General features: G+C 52.9%; 1 protein-coding gene across 9 annotated transcripts in view; it reads right to left on the minus strand.

Moving 5' to 3' along the window:
* Positions 1–12,448, minus strand: part of ATP9B (ATPase phospholipid transporting 9B) — a 245,959-nt gene extending 233,511 nt beyond the window's left edge. Inside the window, exon 1 of one of the 9 annotated variants that reach the window (XR_016213832.1) lies at positions 12,191–12,422. Coding sequence is in view for 3 of the 9 variants with exons in the window: in XM_051840449.3 (XP_051696409.3) it covers positions 12,191–12,312 (122 nt within the window). In the remaining 6 variants the exon portion in view is untranslated. Of the gene's footprint in view, positions 1–12,190 lie in introns of all 9 variants that reach the window. The other 8 variants (XM_051840449.3, XM_070049842.2, XM_070049843.2 and 5 more) reach the window with 8 other exon arrangements.
* Between the last annotated feature and the right edge of the window lie 10,181 nt (positions 12,449–22,629).

The following is a 22,629-nucleotide window of genomic DNA, read 5'->3' on the forward strand; positions in this document are numbered from 1 at the left end:
AATTTCAGCCTCACCCAGCCCTAGCTGATGCAGCCATCTGGGGAGTTAACCTGAAGAGCTGGTTAACGCCTGGGAGCTAACTCTCCATCTCTCCCTCTCAAATAAAAAAAAATTAAAATAAATTAAAAAATAAAAATTTAATCAATTGTGAACCATCACAGCAAAGAGAAAGCTGCATTTTTACAACTAATAAAGTATTGTTAGGTCGTCACTATAATTGTAAATGTTTAAGAATCAGAGAAAACTGTGTATAGACTCTCAGAGCGAACAAACTAGCATTTAAAAAATTTGTGTTGCTTCTACTAAGAAACACTAATATTTTACAGATAATGAGACAATAGCCATCTGCTCTCAGCATGAGTGGCTTTTTAAACACTATAGTTTAACTAATGATAACACTGAAAATGGCTCCAGGCAGGGCCAACAGCCACACTGCTGGAAAAAGGAAAGAAAAGGCAGGGACATGGATAAACACAGTGAGATGGCCAATGGCTCTCATCCTTCATTCATCTGCAAAGGTAATGTTAAACGCAGAAATGAAGCATGCCACACTAACAAATACTTTCATACAGCTATCCACATGTGAAATAGCAATCAATGTCACGCGACTTTGGGAAACCAGTCCCACTGAGCGTGAACTGCCAGGGAGCTGTGAGCTGTGTGTATGCACAACTCACTCACCTTCGGACAAATGACAACACAACACTCCTCCCTGGCCATACTCAAGCCACATCTAATTTTTCTCTTGTAAACTTCCACACAATACAAACTCAGTGATGAAAACTTTTATGCAACTAGTAATAATTTACCAAAACTATCTTCAAGTATTTTGTATCCTAAACTGGTACAATTATAAAGAAATAAAAATATTTTCACTTCAAGGAAAACCTAAGAACCTTCCAAATACATCACTGCAGGGGCTAGCACTGCAGGTAAAGCCACCACCTGCCATGCTGGAATCCCACTAAAGTGCCGGTTCGAGTCCTGGTAGCTCCACTTCTGATCTAGCTCCCCACTAATACACCTGGGAGATCAGTGGAAGATGGCCCAGGTCCTTGGCCCCCTGCACCCACGTGGGAGACCTGGAAAAAGCTCCTGGTTTCAGCCTGGGCCAACCTTGGTCATTGTGGCTATCTGGGGAGTGAAGCAGCTAGATAGAAGATGTTCATTCTCTTTCTCTCCCTCTCCCTCTCTCAGCTGGACAGAAGATCTCTCTTGCTCTCCCTTTCCCCCCATACACACACACACACACACACACACACCCCTCTTTCAAATAAATAAATAAATAAATGTTTCTTTAAAAAATACATCACTACAATTCCTCGTACACAAGAACAAAATGTCACTTCACATGACCAAGGAAAGCTGCTTCTGAAGCTCACCAGACAAAGCCCAGCCCTGATGAAAGCTACTTCTCTAATTACAGACATTCAGCTTCAACTGCCACTGTGCACCGGTAGGCTGCATCAGTTATATCATATAGCATGCACTTCCCAAAACAGAAATATTAGAAAAATCATAATTTGTATGTAAAACTTTATTCACTTTAGAATTTCAAAGTACAAAAAGGAGTGTGTGTCATATATTAAGACAAAAGTACACTCACAAGTAGTTAAAATGGTAAATCCCATGTTAGGTGTATTCTACCACAAATCTTTAAAATCTAGATGCTGGGGCTTGGAGAAGTGCTAGGGAGCGAGGCAGCGGCGAGCCCTAGTGCCTCCTCCTGCCTCGAGCAGCCCACACTGCACTACAGAATCCATGAGCAGGAGAAAGTATGGGTGCAGCAGACAGGGGACACCCCACCAGGACAGAAAACTTACGCGCCCCTTGGGCTCCCTCACCCCGGCTCTGAGGGAGGGACAGCCCTCCTCATCAGGGCCCAGAGGAGCCTGAGGGAGCAGGACCTCCAGCCAACACAGGCACAAGGATGCTACAGCCTCACTCCTATTCCACACAAAACAAACAAAACAGCACTGTCAGTGACTCCGGTGAGGAGGGTTGAGAAGGCTGCCCTGAGGGGCCTCACAGGCACCAAGCTGCAGGAGCAGAGCCAGAGGAGCAGACCAACTCCATTTCTCAACCTGCCCCGTGCCGCGCCGGCGCAGGCTGACCTGGGGAACGGGTCTTCCCATTCAGCTCGATGGCACGGCACCAAGCATTAGTGACTCTACTGTATGACTCACACCTGGTCTGCTGGGCCGTGTGCAGGCGCTCTGTCTAAAGCAATGGCCTCTGGTAAAAAGTTACTAACACCCTGAACCAGGGATGGGGAACCTCTTTTCGCCAAGGACCATCTAGATATTTCTAACAGCATTCACAGGCTATACAAAATTACTGACATAAAAATTAGCCTGCTGTTAAATTTTGAGTCCCACCTGTGGTTGCCTTGGCCAGACCAAATGATTTTATGGGTCTCATACGACTCAAGGGCCAGATGTTCCCTGCCCCCACCCAAATCCAAGGAACTAAGGCCCATTCCTACCAGTGTCACAGGAGCCCAAGCAAGCAGCAGAAACTCCCTCCCGAGGTAACAACCCCCACATGAGGCCAGTGCAGTCTAAGGAGTGTGACTGCCACGCACGCCTGCCCTCCCAGCCAGAGGGCAGCAGAAACCAGCGTGGCCCCAACTCCACCTCCGCCCCCAGCGCCCAAGGGGCTCTGAAGAGCACCTGGCCCTTCATTCAGCTCTGGCAAGTCACAAGGCAGCGTCCCCCAGCATGGTATCAGAGGAGGGCTAATAAAACACAAGATTTAAATAATGTTAGAGCCTCATAATACTCAAAACATAGAGAACACAAAAGATTCAGTAGAGCAAAACCCAGAAACATTTCAACCAATAAGAAAAGAGAAGCAACAGATGCCAAATTCAAAAGTACTCAGAACCCTAAATTATCTGACAAAGATCTAAGAACACAACTGTAACAACTGAAGCAGAGTCTCAGTAAAGGCACAGCTAATATGAAGAATCAGCTGGAGATTTTGAAATTAAAATACATAATAGGAGTCAGCATTAAGGCACAGTGAGTCAGGCTGCTGCCTGTGCCACCAGCATCCCATATGAGCACTGGTGCAAGTCTCATCTGCTCCACTTTCAATCCAGCTCCCTGCTAGTGTACCTGGGAAAGCAGTGAAAGATGGCCCAAGTACTTGAACCCCTGCCACCCACTTGGGAGACTAAAATGGAGTCCCAGGGTCCTGGCTTAAGCCTGACTCAGATCTGGCTGTTGTAGCCATCAAGGGAGTGAACCAATGGATGAAGACCTTTCTGTTTCTCGTTTGCTCTGTCTCTCTGCCTTTCAAATAAATAAATTTTTAAAAGAATAAACATATATAAAGGATGGGCCCAACAACAGAACAAAAGGGGGGAAAAATCAGTGACCTGAAGACAGAGCAGCAGAAATTGCCTAATCTGAGAGGAAATGAATCTGAAACAACTAAGCAGAAACTAAGGACCCCATAGGACTACAGGAAAGACTTCACAGGGTGTATCAGGGTGACAGGAGAGACAAGAGAGGGTGAAGCTCAGTAAGTATTCAAACAATGGCTGAAAACATCTCAAATGTGACAAGACCAACTTAGAGATTCAAGAAGCTGTGTAAGCCACAAACAAAATAAATCTAAAGAAATCCACATCATGATCCATAATCAAACGACTGAAGGTCACAGACAAGAAGCCTGAAAGCGCTGAGAGAAGCCACAGCTCATCTCAGGAAGAGAACAGCTCAGTGGGAGTGGACTTCCCAGAGAAACCACGGAAGCCAGAAAATAAGGGCCATTACATTTTTTCAAGTGCGGAAAGAACTTTCATCCCCAAATCCTAGACAGCAGTCCCTTAATTCATGCAGGACACACTCCAAGAGCCCCCAACGAATACCTGAAACCACAGATAAACCAAACCCTATGTACACCATCTTTCTTATACGTAGACAAGGTTTAATTCATAAATTAGGCACAGTAAGAGATCAGCAACAACTAACAATAAAAGAGAACTCTAACAAGACATTGTAATGAAACTGCCAGCATCCTTACTCTTGAGCTTTGGGACCACGATTAAGACGCAAGCTACCTGAACACCACCTTGAACACTGTGAGACCGCGACAGTCAATACCAGAACAGGGTGACGAACACAGCAGCCAGGGTCCCAGACAGCGTGACTGTCACCACACTACCCATCTAACACTTAGGAACTGCTGACCTGTGCAATTCCCCATAACAAGTGAACTGTGTCTGAAACTCCCCACGTAACATTTCCTAATGCAGGGGACAGACGCTGAGGAGAGCAACCCACAGGGAGAGGGGCTGCTGTGTGACGTTCCCCTTCATGAAGGGGCCCAGAGGCAGCCTCGAATGAAGGGAAACCAAGACCGTGTGCTTCTTCTGAGTCACCCAACAGAAGAGAAATCAGGCGGTGGACAGCAGGAAACGAGAAAACAGGACAAAATGTGAGTCCATACGACAGCCTTCGTGTGAGGGACAAAGCGAAAATCTGGTGGCTCTAATTGCACATAAGAGAGACAGTTAGAGGCCTCTACGCATGCCCAGTTTATATAATTTTACAAGAGAATTATATTACCAACAAAGGGGATGAAGGGATGTAAAGAAGTGAAGATATTACGCTTTACTCAAACTGTGAAAATATCAACAGTATACTGTGATGAATTTTATATATATGTATATTTTATGTATATATGTAACTACATATATGTATATATATCACACATATATGCATATATTATATATATTATACATATACATACAGTAATTCCCAGAGCTATTACACAATGGTACCTAAACAAAGAAATACAACAATTAGCATACAAATGAATCAAAAATAGAATTAAAAAAAATGTTCAAGTAACTCATAAAGGGACAGGAAAAAGAAACAGAACCAAGCAAGCAAAACCCACAACACAGCAATAAAAGGACAGACATGAGGCCCGATACATCAAGCGCTTAGAGGGGCCGGCACTGTGGCGCAGCGGCTTAAGCTGCTGCCTGCAATGCTGGCACTCTCTGAGCAGTGGTCTGAGTGCCGCTACTCCTCTTCCAATCCAGCTCTCTGAGAATGCACCTGAGAAAGCAGCAGACAAGGGCCAACCAACCCGGCCACCCACTGCGAGATCAGAGGGAATTCCAGGCTTCCAGCTTCAGCCTGATTCAGCATGAGCCATTATGACCCTTAGGGGTGTGAACCAGCGGACAGAAGACCTCTAACACTGCCTTTCAAATAAATAAATCTTAAAAATTAAAATTAAAAATAGCACAATGAACGAAGTATTTTAAATACCGCAGGCAAGAGGCAGACACTGGAGCAACCACATGGCAACTACAAGAAATCACTTCACATGTAAGTGAACTGAAAGCAGAAGAACGGGAAGTCAGTGCTCAAAGAGTAACCAAAGGGAAGCAGTAGTGGCCGCATGCTCCAACAAAACAGACTGCAGAGTTAAAATGCCAGCAGAGACAGCCAGGGGACCACAGAAGGACGAAAGCACCAATCTGTCAGGAACACACAGGAATTCCAAACAGACCTGCACAATCCACAAAGAACAGATTCAACGACAAGAGGGCATCAACAAATCACAATTAGAGCTGAAGGCTTTAAACAACCCACTCAACTGACAGGACAACCAGACAGGAAACCAGTACGGACAGGGGAATTCAACAAGACCATCAGCCAACGGGATCTAAGCACCATTTCAGAACACCCCCCCAACAGCAGAAGCCACTCTGTTTTCAAGAGCCAAGGAATGCTGACCAGCATACACCAGCATACACCATGTCCTTGCCACACGTAAACCACCACCAAACAGAAAATAACTGAAAGCACACAGTGTGTTCCCTGATCACAACTGCTTCAGCTTAGAACTCAGTGACAGAAAGATAGTGGTAATTTTTCACTTAAAAACTAAACAACACTCTAAATAATCCACGGATCAATAAGGAAACCAAAATGTCAAAAGCTGGAGGTCTTTAGCCTAGCAGCTCCTGACTGCAGTTTCTTGCTAATGGCAGACCCTAGGAGGTAGTGGGAACAGCTCAGGTAATTATGTTCCTGACACCATATAGGAGACCTGGATTGTGTGCAGACTCCTGGCCTTGTCCTTGGCCAAGACCTGGCCATTGTGGGCAACTAGGGGATGAACCAGTGGATGGGAACTCTGTCTCCTTACCTTTCAAATGAAAAAAGAAACGTAAAGGAAAAAGTAAAATTTGTAGAACACAGTTAAATTAATGTTGAGAAAGAAATTTACAGCGCTAAACACATTAGAAAATAAGTCTCCAATCAATAATGTAAGCTCCCACTGAGAAAAAGGGCAAACTTAAAGTAAGCAAAAGGCAGGAAAAAAATAAATAACAGAAATTAATAAATCACAAACAGGGGCCGGCGCTGTGGCACAAGGGTTAACGCCCTGGCCTGAAGTGCCAGCATCCCATATGGGCGCTGGTTCTAGTCCTGGCTGCTCCACTTCTGCTCCAGCTCTCTGTTATGGCCCGGGATAGCAGCAGAGGATGGCCCAGGTCCTTGGGCCCCTGCACCCACGTGGGAGACTGGGAAGAGGCTCCTGGCTCCTGGCTTTTGGATTGACGCAGCTCCGGCTGTTGCGGCCACCTGGGGAGTGAACCATCAGATGGAAGACCTCTCTCTCTCTCTGCCTCTCCTCTCTCTGTGTAACTCTGACTTTCAAATAAATAAATCTTTAAAAAAAAAATCACAAAATATAAGCAAATAAAAGATGGCTCTTTGAAAAGATGACACATTTACCAAGATTGATCAACAGAGGACACAAATCATCAACTTCTGAATGAAGTAACTTCAAAGGGATACGAAAGGAATACTAAGAATAGATCAATTCCTCAAAGAACACAAACTACCACAACACACCCAGCAGAAAGTACCTGAAAAGCCCAGTGACGATTAAGAATCTGATTTTGCGAATTTCAAACACTCAAAAAAGGAATCTGGAGACCCAGGTGGTTATACTGGGAAACTCTGTCAACATGGATAGGACATTCACACCAACTCCATACATCCATACAGCTGTCTTCCAGAAAAGCAGGAGAGGAGAGCATACTTCCCAACCCACCTCCAGGGGCCAAGGACCAGGCACAAAATCTGATCCTCACTGCCACATGTTCTCGGAATGCAACGTTCAGCAGGAACACAGCCTCGACAGGAGGCGAGCAGCCAGGAAGGCTTCCCACGCACAGCGCTCGGGACGTCAGTGAACCAGCAACGCAGTCCCTGAAACGTGGAGGCTGAGCGCCAGGATGAACTGGGAGGTCCCATGACGGCGTCTGGCCTGAAAGGCTGGGGCGGAGAATGAGCGCGGGGGACAGTCACAGCGTCTCATCAGGAGCCTGTCACCACCTTTTAGCTTTGTAGCTATGTATGTACGTGTGCTACCCTGACAAAAATAAAACTCAATTTCAAAGAATAACATAGAAGCACAACTTCTGGTCATATTTTTTTACAGAAAAGATGGCAGAGACCCATTACTCCCTGCTCCTCCCCAGTAAGTCCAACTAAGAACTCTGGAAACACAGCAAGAGCTAAACAAAGGAAGTACTCACTGGGGGTAAGAAGGCAACAGCAGCAGGAAGGCGGGTCAGCTTGGGGCCCAGCACAGCTCACAGCAGGCAGCCACCTGGGCCCAAAGGTCCCTAATCCCCGCCCTAGCAATGGAAGTCCCATCCCCGCCCCCAGATGGGACAGAAGCAGCACTACTTGCAAGAGAAGCAGAGGAGCCTCCAGGAGCAACTGCCTTCCCCGGCAGGAGACGACCCTCTCCCCCCAGGGATGGGAAGGGCTGCACACAGGCAGCACTGGTAAGGGGAATCCTGCCACAACACAGCCAGCCCAGCAGGCCTGTGTACCCGCAAACCCGAGCTCATCTCTCCAGCCAGGAGACATGCGAGAGACCTCACTTCATCCACACTCTGAGACTCCTCTCCTACCCAGACACCAGGAGCCAAAGGCACACGGCACAGGGAACACAGCCACAGCCAGTGCCCAACCGAGGAAGCCTCCTCATCCCCAGGGCCTGCTTCCATCTCTTGCCAAGAGACACCAAGCTGGGAAAGCCCGCCATCTCACTCCTGCAGAACGAGGACACAGACTGAGCACCTGAGATAACAGTGCACTGTCACTGGAACACGCCCGCAACTACAGGCCAGGGTCTACTGGCTAAGCATCAACAGGTGGTCACCAGCTAAAGTCGGACATAAGTCAATCCAGGGTCCCCCAACAAAATATGTGAAATGCCAAGAACACAATCAGAAACAACCAGAACAGTCACCAACACTGTAATAACTCAGACACCGGGATTAATGACACCCATTTTAAAGCAGCTGACAAAAAAAAAAAATGCTTCAGCCATCAATTATAAATTATCTTGAAACAAATTATATAAAACTAAAAAAAAAAAAAAAAAGAGAGAGAGAGAGAGAGAGAGAGAAAACACTGAGAAATAAAAGCCCACTGGATGGATGCACATGCAGAATCAGGGAACCTGAAAGTGGACACACTGGACACAGGGAAAAGGGCCTGGGCAGAAGGCACCTGGGGGAGTTAGGTGCCAGCTTGAGAGCCAACTTTCACATCACCCAGAAATCCAGACGGAGAAGAGAGAATGGGAACAGAGTTTAGAAATTACAGCAAGGCCGGCGCCGCGGCTCACTAGGCTAATCCTCCACCTGCGGAGCCGGCACCCCGGGTTCTAGTCCCGGTTGGGGCACCGGATCTGTCCCGGTTGCTTCCAATCCAGCTCTCTGCTGTGGCCTGGGAAGGCAGTGGAGGATGGCCCAAGTGCTTGGGCCCTGCACCCCATGGGAGACCAGAAGTACCTGGCTCCTGGCTTTGTATCGGCACAGTGCCGGCCACAGCGGCCATTTAGGGGGTGAACCAACAGAAGGAAGACCTTTCTCTCTGTCTCTCTCTCTCACTGGCTAACTTTGCCTGTCAAAAAAAAAAAAAAAAAATTATAGCAAAAAAACCCCCTGAAGTGGTGAACCACAAAACATCCAAAGAGTCAGAGAGTCAGGAAGCTTACTGAACACAACAGAAGACAAAAATCCAAAACGTCCAACAAGACACACCAAATTAAATTCTGAAAACCAAAAGAAGCAAAAGTTTGAAAGCAGAGACAGAAATGATACGTTAGTGACAGAAACAAAAACTGAAAACTGCACAGGAAGAAAGCGGTAAGACTTTTCAAGTGTTAACACTTGTCAATCAGGAACTCTATATACAAGGAAACTATCCCTCAGAAACTAAGCGGAAATAAATCCATTCTCAGGTGAAACAAACTTAAATATTGGTTACAGGAAGTTCTTTTAACAGAGAAAAAATCATAAAGAGTTCTGAAACACCAGAAGAACGGTACAAGCAACAGAGCACTCTCCTCCTCCTCGGCTTCCCCGGGACAGCGGATGACTGACACACAGGCTGTGACACACCCGAGAACCAATACCTCACAGTGGCCTGCTGTGATACAGAGCAAACCCCTGAAAACACCACACACACACACACACACCCCGCACGGACACCAAGAAGGCAACCAAGTAACGCAAAGAGGAGCACAGGAGTATCAGGAGAAACAAACGCACAAGAAGTTCTAACACTTTAGTAACCCCCATAAATACACATGGCCCAGACGCAACCATCAGAAGATGCTGGCAGTGCATACAAACACAAACCAGCAAACTTCTTCACTTGGATTTCAACATGGGTGAGCTCAAAGCTCACATCACACAAACGCTGATCCAAAGAAGCGTGAGAGGCTACACTAACATCCAATAACATCCAATAAACATTTCAGAGAAGAGTGTCAGAGACAGAGAGGATATTACACCGCAATGCAAGGAACAAGTCCCAGAAGCCAAAGCGCCCTAAACGTGTGCACACATGAGCTTCAAGTACATAAAGCAAAAACAGGTGAATTCAGACTGCGATGGAAACCTGTGTTGGAATGGGTTCCTTGTTTCCAAATAACCACCCCCTGCAGGTAGCCACTGAGAGAACTACCAGTGCAGCTGCTCCTACGGGGAGCCCTGGGAACCACCACAGGTGACCCCCACAGCACCCACCACGCACATGAGGGACCCCACAGCACCCACCACGCACAGGTGAGGACCCCACAGCACCCACCACACACAGGTGAGGGACCCCACAGCACCCACCACACACAGGTGAGGGACCCCACAGCACCCACCACGCACAGATGAGGACCCCACAGCACCCACCACGCACAGGTGAGGGACCCCACAGCACCCTCCACGCACAGGTGAGGACCCCACAGCACCCACCACACACAGGTGAGGGACCCCACAGCACCCTCCACACACAGGTGAGGGACCCCACAGCACCCACCACACACAGGTGAGGGACCCCACAGCACCCACCACACACAGGTGAGGGACCCCACAGCACCCACCTCACACAGGTGAGGGACCCCACAGCACCCACCACGCACAGATGAGGACCCCACAGCACCCTCCACGCACAGGTGAGGACCCCACAGCACCCACCACACACAGGTGAGGGACACACAGCACCCACCACACACAGGTGAGGGACCCCACAGCACCCACCACGCACAGGTGAGGGACCCCACAGCACCCACCTCACACAGGTGAGGGACCCCCCCACAGCACCCACCACACACAGGTGAGGACCCCAAAGCACCCACCTCACACAGGTGAGGGACACACAGCACCCACCACACATAGGTGAGGGACACACAGCACCCACCACACATAGGTGAGGGACCCCACAGCACCCTCCACACATAGGTGAGGGACCCCCCCCACAGCACCCACCACACACAGGTGAGGACCCCAAAGCACCCACCTCACACAGGTGAGGGACACACAGCACCCACCACACATAGGTGAGGGACCCCCACAGCACCCACCACGCACAGGTGAGGGACCCCACAGCACCCACCACACACAGGTGAGGACCCCACAGCACCCACCACACACAGGTGAGGACCCCCACAGCACCCACCACGCACAGGTGAGGACCCCCACAGCACCCACCTCACACAGGTGAGGGACCCCACAGCACCCACCACGCACAGGTGAGGGACCCCACAGCACCCACCACACACAGGTGAGGGACCCCACAGCACCCACCACACACAGGTGAGGGACACACAGCACCCACCACACACAGGTGAGGGACCCCACAGCACCCACCACACACAGGTGAGGGACCCCCCCACAGCACCCACCACGCACAGGTGAGGGACCCCACAGCACCCACACGCACAGGTGAGGGACCCCACAGCACCCACCACACACAGGTGAGGGACCCCACAGCACCCACCACGCACAGGTGAGGGACCCCACAGCACCCACCACGCACAGGTGAGGGACCCCACAGCACCCACCTCACACAGGTGAGGGACCCCACAGCACCCACCACGCACAGGTGAGGGACCCCACAGCACCCACACGCACAGGTGAGGGACCCCACAGCACCCACCACGCACAGGTGAGGGACCCCACAGCACCCACCACGCACAGATGAGGGATCCCACAGCACCCACCACGCACAGGTGAGGGACCCCACAGCACCCACCTCACACAGGTGAGGGACCCCACAGCACCCACCACGCACAGGTGAGGGACCCCACAGCACCCACCACACACAGGTGAGGGATCCCACAGCACCCACCACGCACAGGTGAGGGACCCCACAGCACCCACACGCACAGGTGAGGGACCCCACAGCACCCTCCACACACAGGTGAGGGACCCCACAGCACCCACCACGCACAGGTGAGGGACCCCCCCGCACAGCACCTCTGGCCCCAGAGGTGAGGGACCCCCCCGCACAGCACCCACTGGCCCCAGAGGTGAGGGACCCCACAGCACCCACTGGCCCCGCCGTGAGGGACCCCACAGCACCCACTGGCCCGCGGTGAGCCGTCGGGGCTCCGGGCAGCTAGGCCAGGCGGCTGTGGAGCACGAGCCCGCTTCCCTCCCACACGCCGGGTGGATGTGCCGTTGCCCTCCCCGTCGGGTCTTCCAGTTACGCGGGGGCAGAGCGCAGCTTTCCTGCCAACGCCGAGAGGCGATGCTCCAGGTGTGAGAGCGCTCCCCGTGAACCACTCCACTGCCGCCGCCCCGTTCACTGCCCAGCCTCTCCGCGCCTCCCTCCCGGGGCGCCGCCGTTACCTGCCGCGCCGGTCGGCCCCCGGCCCGGGCCCCGCCGCGCTGTAGTAGGCCGCGCGTTTGCGGTTGGGGGCCGCCGCCCCCGCGGCGTTGCGCACCGGGTACAGAGGAATCTGGTCTGCCATGTTGGGCCGCCCCCTCGTACCCGCCGCGTCCTCCCCTACTCTCCCCTCAACTCCGGCCGGGCCAAGGAGCCGCCCGCGCTCCTGCCCCACCCCCTGCGCGTCGCCACCCGATGACGCCAGCGAGCGGCGAAGGCGCGGCGCCGAGGGCGTGGCGTTACGAGGCCACGCCCTCGGCGCCGCGCGTCGGTGCTCGGTGTCGTCTCCGGGGGCGAGAGCCCGGCGTGGGAGGTGTGGCGCTGGGGGCCCCGCCCCGAGCGTTGGGCGTGGCTCCGATTGTCCCCGCCCCCGGCGCGGGCGGAGCGCGCGCGTCGACGGCTGACTTCCGGGAGCCGTGCGTCGGGCGCGCTGGACGCGGGGAGCGGTGGTTCTGCGGGCTCCAGGCTCTGCAGGCCGTGCCCCGGCCTCCTCGGGCGTGGACTCGCCCCCGGCCTGCGGGCGCGGGCTTCTCGGGCCTTCCTGGCGTGGCCCGCGCCCCCGGGCCGGTTCCTCTCCCGCGTCCAGGCTGCAGCCTTGCGCCCCCATTCTTGCATTTCGAACGTTTTCCGTTCCCGCGTCCTGGCCTGTTTCGTAGATGTGAACGTAATCAGGTTGTCCTGTTCTAGACAGGGCGTTCCCTCCGCCAGGGCACCTCCGGAGGCTCCAGTTGCGCCTCCGGGGGTTCGGGCTCCGCTGTTTGGTTGGTTTACTGCTAACGTTCAGTGTGTACACTAATGATGTAAGTTATGAATTTGCAGCTTCAAACTTCCTGGCCAACCCTGCGTTGGTCGCTCCCAGATGGCCACAATGACCAGGGCTGGGCCAGGCCACAGCCAGGAGCTTCACCGGGGCCTCCCGCGTGGGCGCTCTTGGGCCGTCTTCGTCAGCTGTTAGCAGGGAGCTGGCTGGGAAGTGCAGCAGCCGGGACACGTGTTCAGATTTTTATAAGAAGCTCGTGGGTGCTGTCCTAACATGGGACTGACCGCTCCTCCCCACCGCCTGCCTCGGGGCAGCAGACCCACAGCCCGGGTCGGGGTGGCCTCCAGAGAAAACCAACAGACGAGGGCGCTCCGAAAAGTCCGTGGGAATGCAATTAAAAGTTCATTTTCGTGCAAGAGAAATCTGAACTCCGTGCAAAGCCGTTGTCACAGTACACGTTTTCCGTGAACCTTCTGAAGCTCCCTGGGGTGAAGGCGTTGTGAGGCCTGGCTGACCTGCTTGTGAGGGCTGAGACCATCTGCTGACCCCGGTGACCGTCAGACCCCGCCTGCCCACTGTGGTGGTGTCATTCCTAGGCCCGAGGCTAGAGCCAGTGGTGTAGATTCGCATCTTGGTCTCAGGGCCGCAGAAACCACGGAGCTCAGGGCCCAGCACAAGCAGCCAGGCAGACTGTGGCTTTGTCCAGCTCCTTGTGTGCTGGGTGTCCACACAACCTTGGTGAGGGCCATCTGCTGGCCCAGCCCACTGACTCACAGCCACACAGAGAAAGGAGGTTTACAGGCTATGTGGGCATCCCACGGTCAAACTGTCACATGAAACTGACCATCACAGGACTCCCTTTGCCCCAGAACACCTGCGGTCCCAATGCCCAGCCCTCCTGCCTGGAGGTCCCGGGAGGCTCACCTGCCCCTCAGCCAGCTGCTGGCTGCCAGAGATCCCTCCCAGCAGCCAGGACGCCTCCCCCCTTCCTCCACACAACTTAGCATTGCTTTCGAACCCCCTTGAGCTCCTGCGTGTGGGTTCGCTTGCTCCAACTTGGGAATAAGCGGCGGGAGCGATAGTGCCCTGGTTTGTCTTTGAGGTTCCTCCCCAGTGCCTTCTTACCCATCCCCATCTGTTCTTTGATTTCTCTGCAGTAGAAAGATTTGATTGCTGAGTTTGTTAGTCGTCTTTCTTAGCTTTAGGATTTAGGCTGGCAGGAAGGGTTTAGTTGGGAGAGAGATAAGGGGTGCCGGTGCTCCCCTGCCTTCATCACCATCTTCTTACCTCAACAGTGCAGTTGCCGCTTCCACCTGCCACCAGAACCCAGGCTTCCTGGGCATCTCAGGCCCTCAGAGGGGGCCTGGCAGGCCCAGAATCTGCAGGCAGCTGGCTTCATTCTTGGTTCTACACCCCTGCCTCTGGGCCCACAGCCTGCTGAAGGGCTCAGGCAGCTGTCAGCACAGGGTCTTGGGGCTGGCGTTGTGGGATAGTGGGTTAAGCTGCTGCCTGTGGTGCTGGCATCCCCTGTGGGCACCAGTTCCGGTCCTAGCTGCTCCGCCTCTGATCCAGCTCCCTCCTAAAGCAGGAAGACGGCCCAAGTATCTTCCCATGTGGAGGACCGGGAAGAAGTTCCTGGTTCCTGGCATAAGCATGGCCCAGCCCTGGCTGTGGTGGCCATTTGGGGAGTGAATCAGCGGATTGACGTTCTCTGCACCTTCCTCCCTCTATGTAAACACCACCTTTTAAATAAATGAATGAATAAATAAATATATTTTTAAAGAATTTGCAGGGTTTTTTTTTTTAATCACCAAGAGGGTCTTTGTTAGCTGTTAGTGTCTTGGTTAGCTGGTTGATTTGATTGGTTGCTTGACTGGTTTTATGGGTTGGTTTGGTTGGTTAGTAGTCTGTTGCTGACAGACCGAAATACCAGACTTCCAACATCATGTCTGCTCCTTGAATAGAAGTACATTCAAAAGAGGAAGACAGTTCCCTCTAGGTTTATGTTGCCTGGATTGTTAAGGAAGAAAAACTTAACTACAGCCGGCGCCGTGGCTCAATAGGCTAATCCTCCACCTTGCGGCGCCGGCACACCGGGTTCTAGTCCCGGTTGGGGCACCGGATTCTGTCCCGGTTGCCCCTCTTCCAGGCCAGCTCTCTGCTATGGCCAGGGAGTGCAGTGGAGGATGGCCCAGGTGCTTGGGCCCTGCACCCCATGGGAGACCAGGAAAAGCACCTGGATCCTGGCTCCTGCCATCGGATCAGCGCGGTGCGCCGGCTGCAGCGGCGGCCATTGGAGGGTGAACCAACGGCAAAGGAAGACCTTTCCCTCTCTGTCTCTCTCTCTCACTGTCCACTCTGCCTGTCAAAAATAAGAAAAAAAAAAAAAAAAAAAAAAAAGAAAAACTTAACTACAATAGGACAAGAGTTTAATTTACCGCATAATGATCACACATTAATTATAGCTCGTTCATAATCTAAAATCAAATTATTTTTAGCCAGTGATCCTATTCTAGTGTCTCGTTTTTCTGAAGGAGGGATTTAAGTGAAATACAGTCTATGTGTGCAGGTGGCACTGATGGAACTTCCTTCATATCCCACAATACCCAAGGGCTTGAGAAAGAGCCTTCCTGTTGTTTGGGTCTAGATGAGGTACATTCTAAAAAAAGATTCTTCTGTATTTGAAAAGCAGAGTGATAGAGTCAGAGATCTTCCATGTGGTGGTTCAATTCCCAAGTGACCACAACGGCCAGGGCTTGGCCAGGCTAAAGCCAGGAGCCAGGCATTAGCAGGGAGCCAGATTGGAAGTAGAGCAGCTGGGACTTGAACTGGTGCTTATATGAGATGCCGGTGCTGGGAGTGGCTGCTTAACCCCCTGAACCACAGTGCCAGGCCGGTGAAGTGCATTTAGTAGAATTTCCCAGAGGGCTCATAATTTCCTTTAAACAGCTCCATCATTTCTTCGTTGTAATGTGCCACAGGGGCCGACACACCAGGCCATGGCACACTAGGTTCATCCTCCACCTGCGGCGCTGGCATCCCATATGGGCGCCGGTTCTAGTCCCAGTTGCTCCTCTTCCAGTCCAGCTCTCTGCTGTGGCCCGGGATAGCAGTGGAGGATGGCCCAAGTGCTTGGACACCTGCACCCGCATGCGAGACCAGGAAGAGGCACCTGGCCCCTGGCTTCGGATCGGCGCAGCCCAGCCATTGTGGCCATTTGGGGAGTGAACCAACAGAAGGAAGACCTTTCTGTCTCTCTCACTGTCTGTAACTCTGCCTGTCAAATAAATAAATAAAATCTATAATGTGCCATAGATGATTCAACTTTCCTCTCAAAGTGAACGAACGTAATTAATAGCTTGCCGTGGCGCTCTGATGGCTAAATGAACTGGATCCCACTTTCCTGTGTACATGTGCTGTGTTTGGGGCTTGGGGTCACTCGGCCAATCAGGGTCACAAAGTTGTGGTCAGCAGGAGGTTCTGCCTTTGAGATCAGCACGTCAGAGTCTCTTTTAGGCACAACTCACAACCTTGGCAATGACAAGAACAGGAAATCTCTCAGAATAGCTCTAAAAGGGGGACATGCTTAGGTTACTGTTTAATTTTTGCCTCTGCTGCACCAAGCGGAGCAAGCTAATCACTTCAAAATGCTCAGAATCACTCACTGCTGCCAAGCTGAGTTTTTGCAAACTGTGGAGCCCACAGACCCTGCACAGGACACTCCACAGTGAAGCGTTCCTGAAGAGTTCCAGAGAGAGGGAACCGGCACTGCCATGTTGTATGTTGAGGTGTGTGCAAAACACTGCATTTGGGAAAACCAGAAGTCACCTGTTTGCTTTGTGAGCATAGCATTTCTTCTCAGAGTATCATATAAGTGAGATTTTAGTTTATATGGGGAGAGAGAACACACACGCGCTACTAAAGCATAAGTAACTTGAAGATCTTTCTGGACAAATGCAAGCGGCAAAGGCCAGGAGTGGGTCCACGGAGCTCCAGCTTGCAGCAGGGCTGGGGTTGCTACTGTGGGTTCTTCCGCAAGTGGGAGTTGGAGGAGAGGAAGATAACATCTGCCTCTCATCACTGAAGTGCAAACCCACCAGACACCCAAGAACGAGCACAAATGTCGTGGCACCGCAACATCCACCCATCAGCCGGCAGCACTAGAACTGCACGTGGTATCCCCGGCCTCCTTCTGCACCTTAGCACAGCCTCTGACCTGAGTGTGAGGCCAACAGTTCCACTCCAGCCCATGTCCAAGCATGTTACTTACAGCATCAGAAACAACTCCCAGGTTAGCCATTTGTTATGTAGCTCAGCCACTGAAAACCTCCAGAGAAACAGATAGTCATATGTGTATGTGTATGTGTATGTATATGTATATATGGGGGGGAGGAGATCTCCCGTTGCTTGCTTGTTCATGCCCACAAATGCCTGCCACAGCTGGGGCTGGACCAGCCTGAAGCCTGGAGCTCTGTTTGGGTCTCCCCTATGTGGGTGGCAGGAATCCAAGTGCTTGAGCCACCACCTGCTGCCTCCCAGGGTCCACATTAGCAGGAAGCTGGAACTGGAAGTAGGGGTAAGAACTGAACCCAGGCCCTCCACAGGGATGTGGGTGTCCCAAGAAACATCTTTTTTTTTTTTTTTTTAAGATTTTATTTGTTTATTTGAGAGGTAGAGTTACAGAGAGAGAGGGGCAGAGACAGAAAGGTCTTCCATCCGCTGGTTTACTCCCCAGCTGGCCTCAGCAGCCCAAGCTGCGCCGATCCGAAGCTAGGAGCCAGGAGCTTTTTCCAGGTCTCCCACATGGGTGCAGGGGCCCAAGCACTTGGGGCATCTTCTACTGCCTTCCCAGGCCGTAGCAGAGAGCTAGATCGGAAGAAGAGCAGCCGAGACTAGAACCAGCACCCATATGGGATGCCAGCGCCACAGGTGGAGGATTAACCTACTGCGCCACAGCGCCGGCCCCCAGGCAGCGTCTTAATCATTGCACCAAATGCCCACCTCTGTGTGATTATTTCATAGAGACAAAAATACCCGGGTGCATGAATATCTTGTGAAGAAAATAACATGCCAGGCAGAGAGGAAGTGTAGGGAAAACAGGACAAGCACACCGTGTCCATACGGTTACAGTCACTCTAGTTGCAGCCGTAGCAGGTTGTGGACATGCCTGACACATCTATGGTCTGGGGGGAATGGGCCACAAGTCTATTTGCAAGAGCACTGGGTAAGACAGTGCAGCCACTGTAAACAGTCGCAGGGCTCCCCAGAAAACCACGCGTGGAGCGACCGTCTGACCCAGCAATCCACATACGAACGCCTGCGCATCAGCGTCTCCAGCAGCACGTGGACCACGGCTGAAAGGTAGTGCTCGCCAGCTGGCAAATGGTAACCAAACGGTGATGTCCACATGAGGAATCCTCTTGGGGAACAAGAGGAAAGAAGCGCACCTGGGTACACAGCATGGGCGAACGTTGAAAGCCTGATGCCAGGTCAAAGAGGCAGTCGCAAAAGGCCACATCATGTATGCTGGTGTCTTTGTTTATCAATGTTTATTTGCTTATTTTCATCTACTTGAGAGAACAGCAGAGAGATGTGAGCGAGAGCGGTATCTTCTCTCTGCTGGGTCACTCCCCAAATGCCTGCAACAGCAGAACCAGATCAAATCCAGGAGCCTGAACTCCACTTGGGCCTTTCATGGGGGTGGCAGGGACCCCAGTATTTGAGCTATCACCCACTGCTCCCTGGGTGCATTGGCAGGAAGCTGGATTGGAAGCAGAGGCGCTGGGACTCAAATGGACGCCCTCACCTGCCATGCATGCACGTCCCAAGTGGTGTTTAACCTGCTGCCCCACAGCGCCAACCCTATGATTCTACTTTTGCGAAGTGTCCAGAACGGACAGATCCTTAGAGCCAGAAGTATATTGGTGGGGGCCAGCACTGTGACGTAGAGGTAAAGCTGTCACCTGCATTGCCGGCATCCCATAAGGGCTCTGGTTCGAGTCCCAGCTGATCCTCTTCTGATCCAGCTCTATGCTATGGCATGGGAAAGCAATAGAAAATGGCTCAAGTCCTTGGGCCCCTGCACCTGCATGAGAGACCTGGGAAAAGCTCCTGGCTGCTGGCTTCGTATTGGCACAGCCCCGCCTGCTGCGGCCATTTGGGGAGTGAAACAGCAGATGGAAGACTTTCTCTCTCTCTCTCTCTCTCTCTCTCTCTCTCCTTTCTCCTTTCTCCTTTCTCCTTTCTCCTCTCCCTCTCTCTGCCTCAACCTTTCTGTAATCCTGCCTTTTAAATAAATAAATAAATAAATAAGAAAGTATAGGGGCCAGCGCTGTGGCACAGCGAGTTAAAGCCCTGGCCTGAAGCACCGGCATCCCATATGGGCGCTGGTTCTAGTCCCGGCCGTTCCACTTCCAATCCAGCTCTCTGCTGTGGCCTGGGAAAGCAGTAGAAGATGCCAAAAGTGCTTGTGCCCTGCACCCACGTGGGAGACCCGGAGGAAGCTCTTGACTCCTGGCTTCAGAACGGCACAGCTCTGGCCGTTACAGCCATCTGGGGAGTGAACCAGGGAATGGAAGACCTCTCTCTCTGTCTCTACCTCTCTCTGTAACTCTGTCTTTCAAATAAATAAAATAAAATATTAAAAAAATAAAAAGTATATTAGTGGTTGCCTCGATGTTATGGCTTGGATAATAGTTCAAATATCCCTCACAGGCTCATGTACGGGGGTTTGTCCCCCAAAGTCTGATGCTTGTGGTTAAGGGGTTATGGATGGAACTTATTCCAGTTGCAGGGTCTGAAGGTAGTGCTTTGGCATGGGATTGCATGAGATTGGCCAAGGGTGCTGGGCCAGAGCCCATGATGGACCCGCAATGGCGTTCCCAGGAGAGGTCTCTTACAGAGTAGAGGAAGAGGGTTCTTCCTGCTTCTCTCAGCTCCTTGGCCCCTGTGGGGTCCTCCTTCTGGTTCTTCCCTCACCAGATGCCAGACTAATGGTTCACCCGATACTGGACTCTGTCCCCACAATGGGGAGCCCAGGGACACCTTCCTCCTTCCTGAGAAGCCCCTCCTGGGTCTCTTAGTGATGAGACCCCGACTTAATGCACAGGCGTGAGGGAAGGGAGCTGGGAGGGGGTCGGGCTTGGGGGTGGTGCAGGGTCCTAAGGGTTAGTGTGGTGGTGGTTACACAACAGGTTGAATAAACAGAGCCACCAAATACCACGTAAGTGGACTGTGCAGCACGCACATTGTGTTTCAGGAAAGGTGTAGAACGGAGAAGACCCGAGGGGGCCCTGGGTGAGGAGGCAAGGGGGTCCAGCCCAGGAGGAGGAGTGGGCTCTGTCGGGGAGGCCTGGCAGCTCAGCATGCTGCATGTGGATGTGGTCCACGGCCCAGCCCTTGTCAGACCCAGGGCTAAATCCCGAAGGGGTACGGAGATTGGAGGTCAAAACCAAAGCAAGAGCTTTTGCCTCAAGCCACAACAGAACATCGTAGCTGCCTGGCCCCCACTGGCCATGCACAGCTGGACAGAGACTACAACTGGGGCTGCCATGCTTTCCTGGTGGGCCTCGGAGACCAGGGAGTGGGTAGGGCAAGGGGGCGCCAGGCCTGAGTGAAGCTCCCTCAGGGTTCTGGGAGACTCCTGTCTCCCTGCCCAGGCCAATGCGGTGTCCCCATAGGGCACGACTGCGATGCTTCCTTGCTGTCCCGAGGACCCACATCCCTGACTGTGTCGGCAGATGGACGTGGCTCTGAAGGCCAGGGGTCGGATGCAGCGTGTGGGGTGCCTGGGCCTGTCCAGCTTCACCTGGGACTGAGTGTGGCTCCATCCGTGGCCCAGATCACCACAGCCAACCCAGCGGTGAACCTTCTTCTAAGATGTTCCTTGAAGCTGGCAAGGAAACCAAGAGAAGAATAAAGGAAACTACCCTAGCAACCACGGAGACCATCAGGGTCGTGGTCACCGATGCCAGCAACCTCAGAGAACATCAAGGTCGTGGCCACCGGTGCCAGCAGCAGCAGAGCAGTGACGGGCGCTCCGGTGGCCACCCTGGCTGCAGCCGCTGAATCCACCACTGTCACGCACCCTGCGTCTGCCAGCAGGGACCCCTGCCCATGCCCAGCCACACCGTGTCATCCACCAACATCTAAGTCTAAGGCTGGCCTAACCACAGCAGAGGCATCAGCCAGCAGGGCCCAGCCCAGACACAACAGGCACTGTGGGGGCCGAGGTCCTGCCCTCTCCCACCTCCACCCCAGCCCGCCATCCCGGCCTCCTTTGGCTTCTCTTCACCTTCACGGTGAGGATGTGATGGCGAATCCCCGACAACCTCCAGGGTTTGTAAACGGTCAGCAAAGGCTGCTGTGCCCTGCAGGCATGCCGGTCCTCAGACGTCTTCTGTGTGCATTCTCCCTGTTGTGGGTGTCTCGTGACACCACCACCCCAAGCCCAGGACAAGCTCAGATACGTCTGTCCTGAGCCTGTCGCTGGGGGCCTCAGAGTTAACGGATGAGGCGACTGCCCACCAGCTGCGGAAGGGTGCAGGCTGCCCGGCTGATGGAGTTCACACATGCTCAGTCTGCTTCCCGCTTTTGCTTTAAATCTTGCTGCACATGGCACCCATGCCTGATCGTTTGGGTCATGCACAGAAATGTAAAATGTTACGGCCAAATTCTGGCTTGTTTGACTCGATGAACTCTCACCCAGTCGGCAGTGAGGGCCTGAGATGCCACTGGCAGGCTGAGTCCAAGCACAGCACCACGCACAGCCCTGGCAAAAACCAGGGGGTGGGAGTCCAGCCTGGGCGAAGACACGAAGCACAGACGTACCCACTTAGGGACGCAAGGCACACTGCTGTGTCAGATTTCCAGATCGGCTTCCCCTTGCACACTGACACTCTACACCCACTGGAGGAGGTGTCTGCCCACTCCCTGAGCCTGGCCCCCGGCCACCCTGCTCCTTCAAACTCCTGGGCTGGAGTCTCCTCCAGTCTAGCCGCCTGCGGGCCAGTCGCTGACTAGGTTTCAGCCTCCCCATCTGGCTGTCAGGCTGTGCATGCTTACAGATGGGCGCGCTGCGTCACTGCTCCCCCAGCTGGACATGGCGAGCCAGCTGCCAAGCCTGCGCTCTGTGTACCCTGCTCTTTCCACAGCTCCCTGTGCCCTGCAGGTATGCTCATCCTACTCCCAGGCTCACCTGCAGTGAGAGGGCCCCAGGACGAAAGCGCGATGGCCTGGCTTCACGGCCTGGCCCTGCTCTGTGCCCTGAGTGAAGCCTTTGAGATTTGGCACTGCAGGCTCTCAGAGCTGCCCTCCGCACAACCTGGCCAGCGGGGTTCTAGGTTCTTGCTGGGCAACCCTCCTGGGAGACCCACAGGCCCCGAGCCCAGCGCACTGTGCTCCAGGCACTGTCGGTGTTCCTGCCATCCTGCCTATTGGCGCCTGGCAGAACCTCCCCCAGGTAACTCCCTGCACTGGGCTCTCCAACGCTGCTGCAGTGGACGAGCCGCCCGCTCACTCCTCCAGCAGGTGCGTTCAGAAAACCGCTGGCCCCTTCTTAAGACCTGAGCCGGCTCCTGTTTCTTGGCCATTAATCTATGAAAACCAAACGCCTCATTTGCCTCTCCTTTGAGACCCCCGTGA

Source organism: Oryctolagus cuniculus, chromosome 10 (assembly GCF_051225735.1).
Source record: "Oryctolagus cuniculus isolate XC-2025 breed Fujian yellow rabbit chromosome 10, ASM5122573v1, whole genome shotgun sequence".
NCBI lineage: Eukaryota > Metazoa > Chordata > Mammalia > Lagomorpha > Leporidae > Oryctolagus > Oryctolagus cuniculus.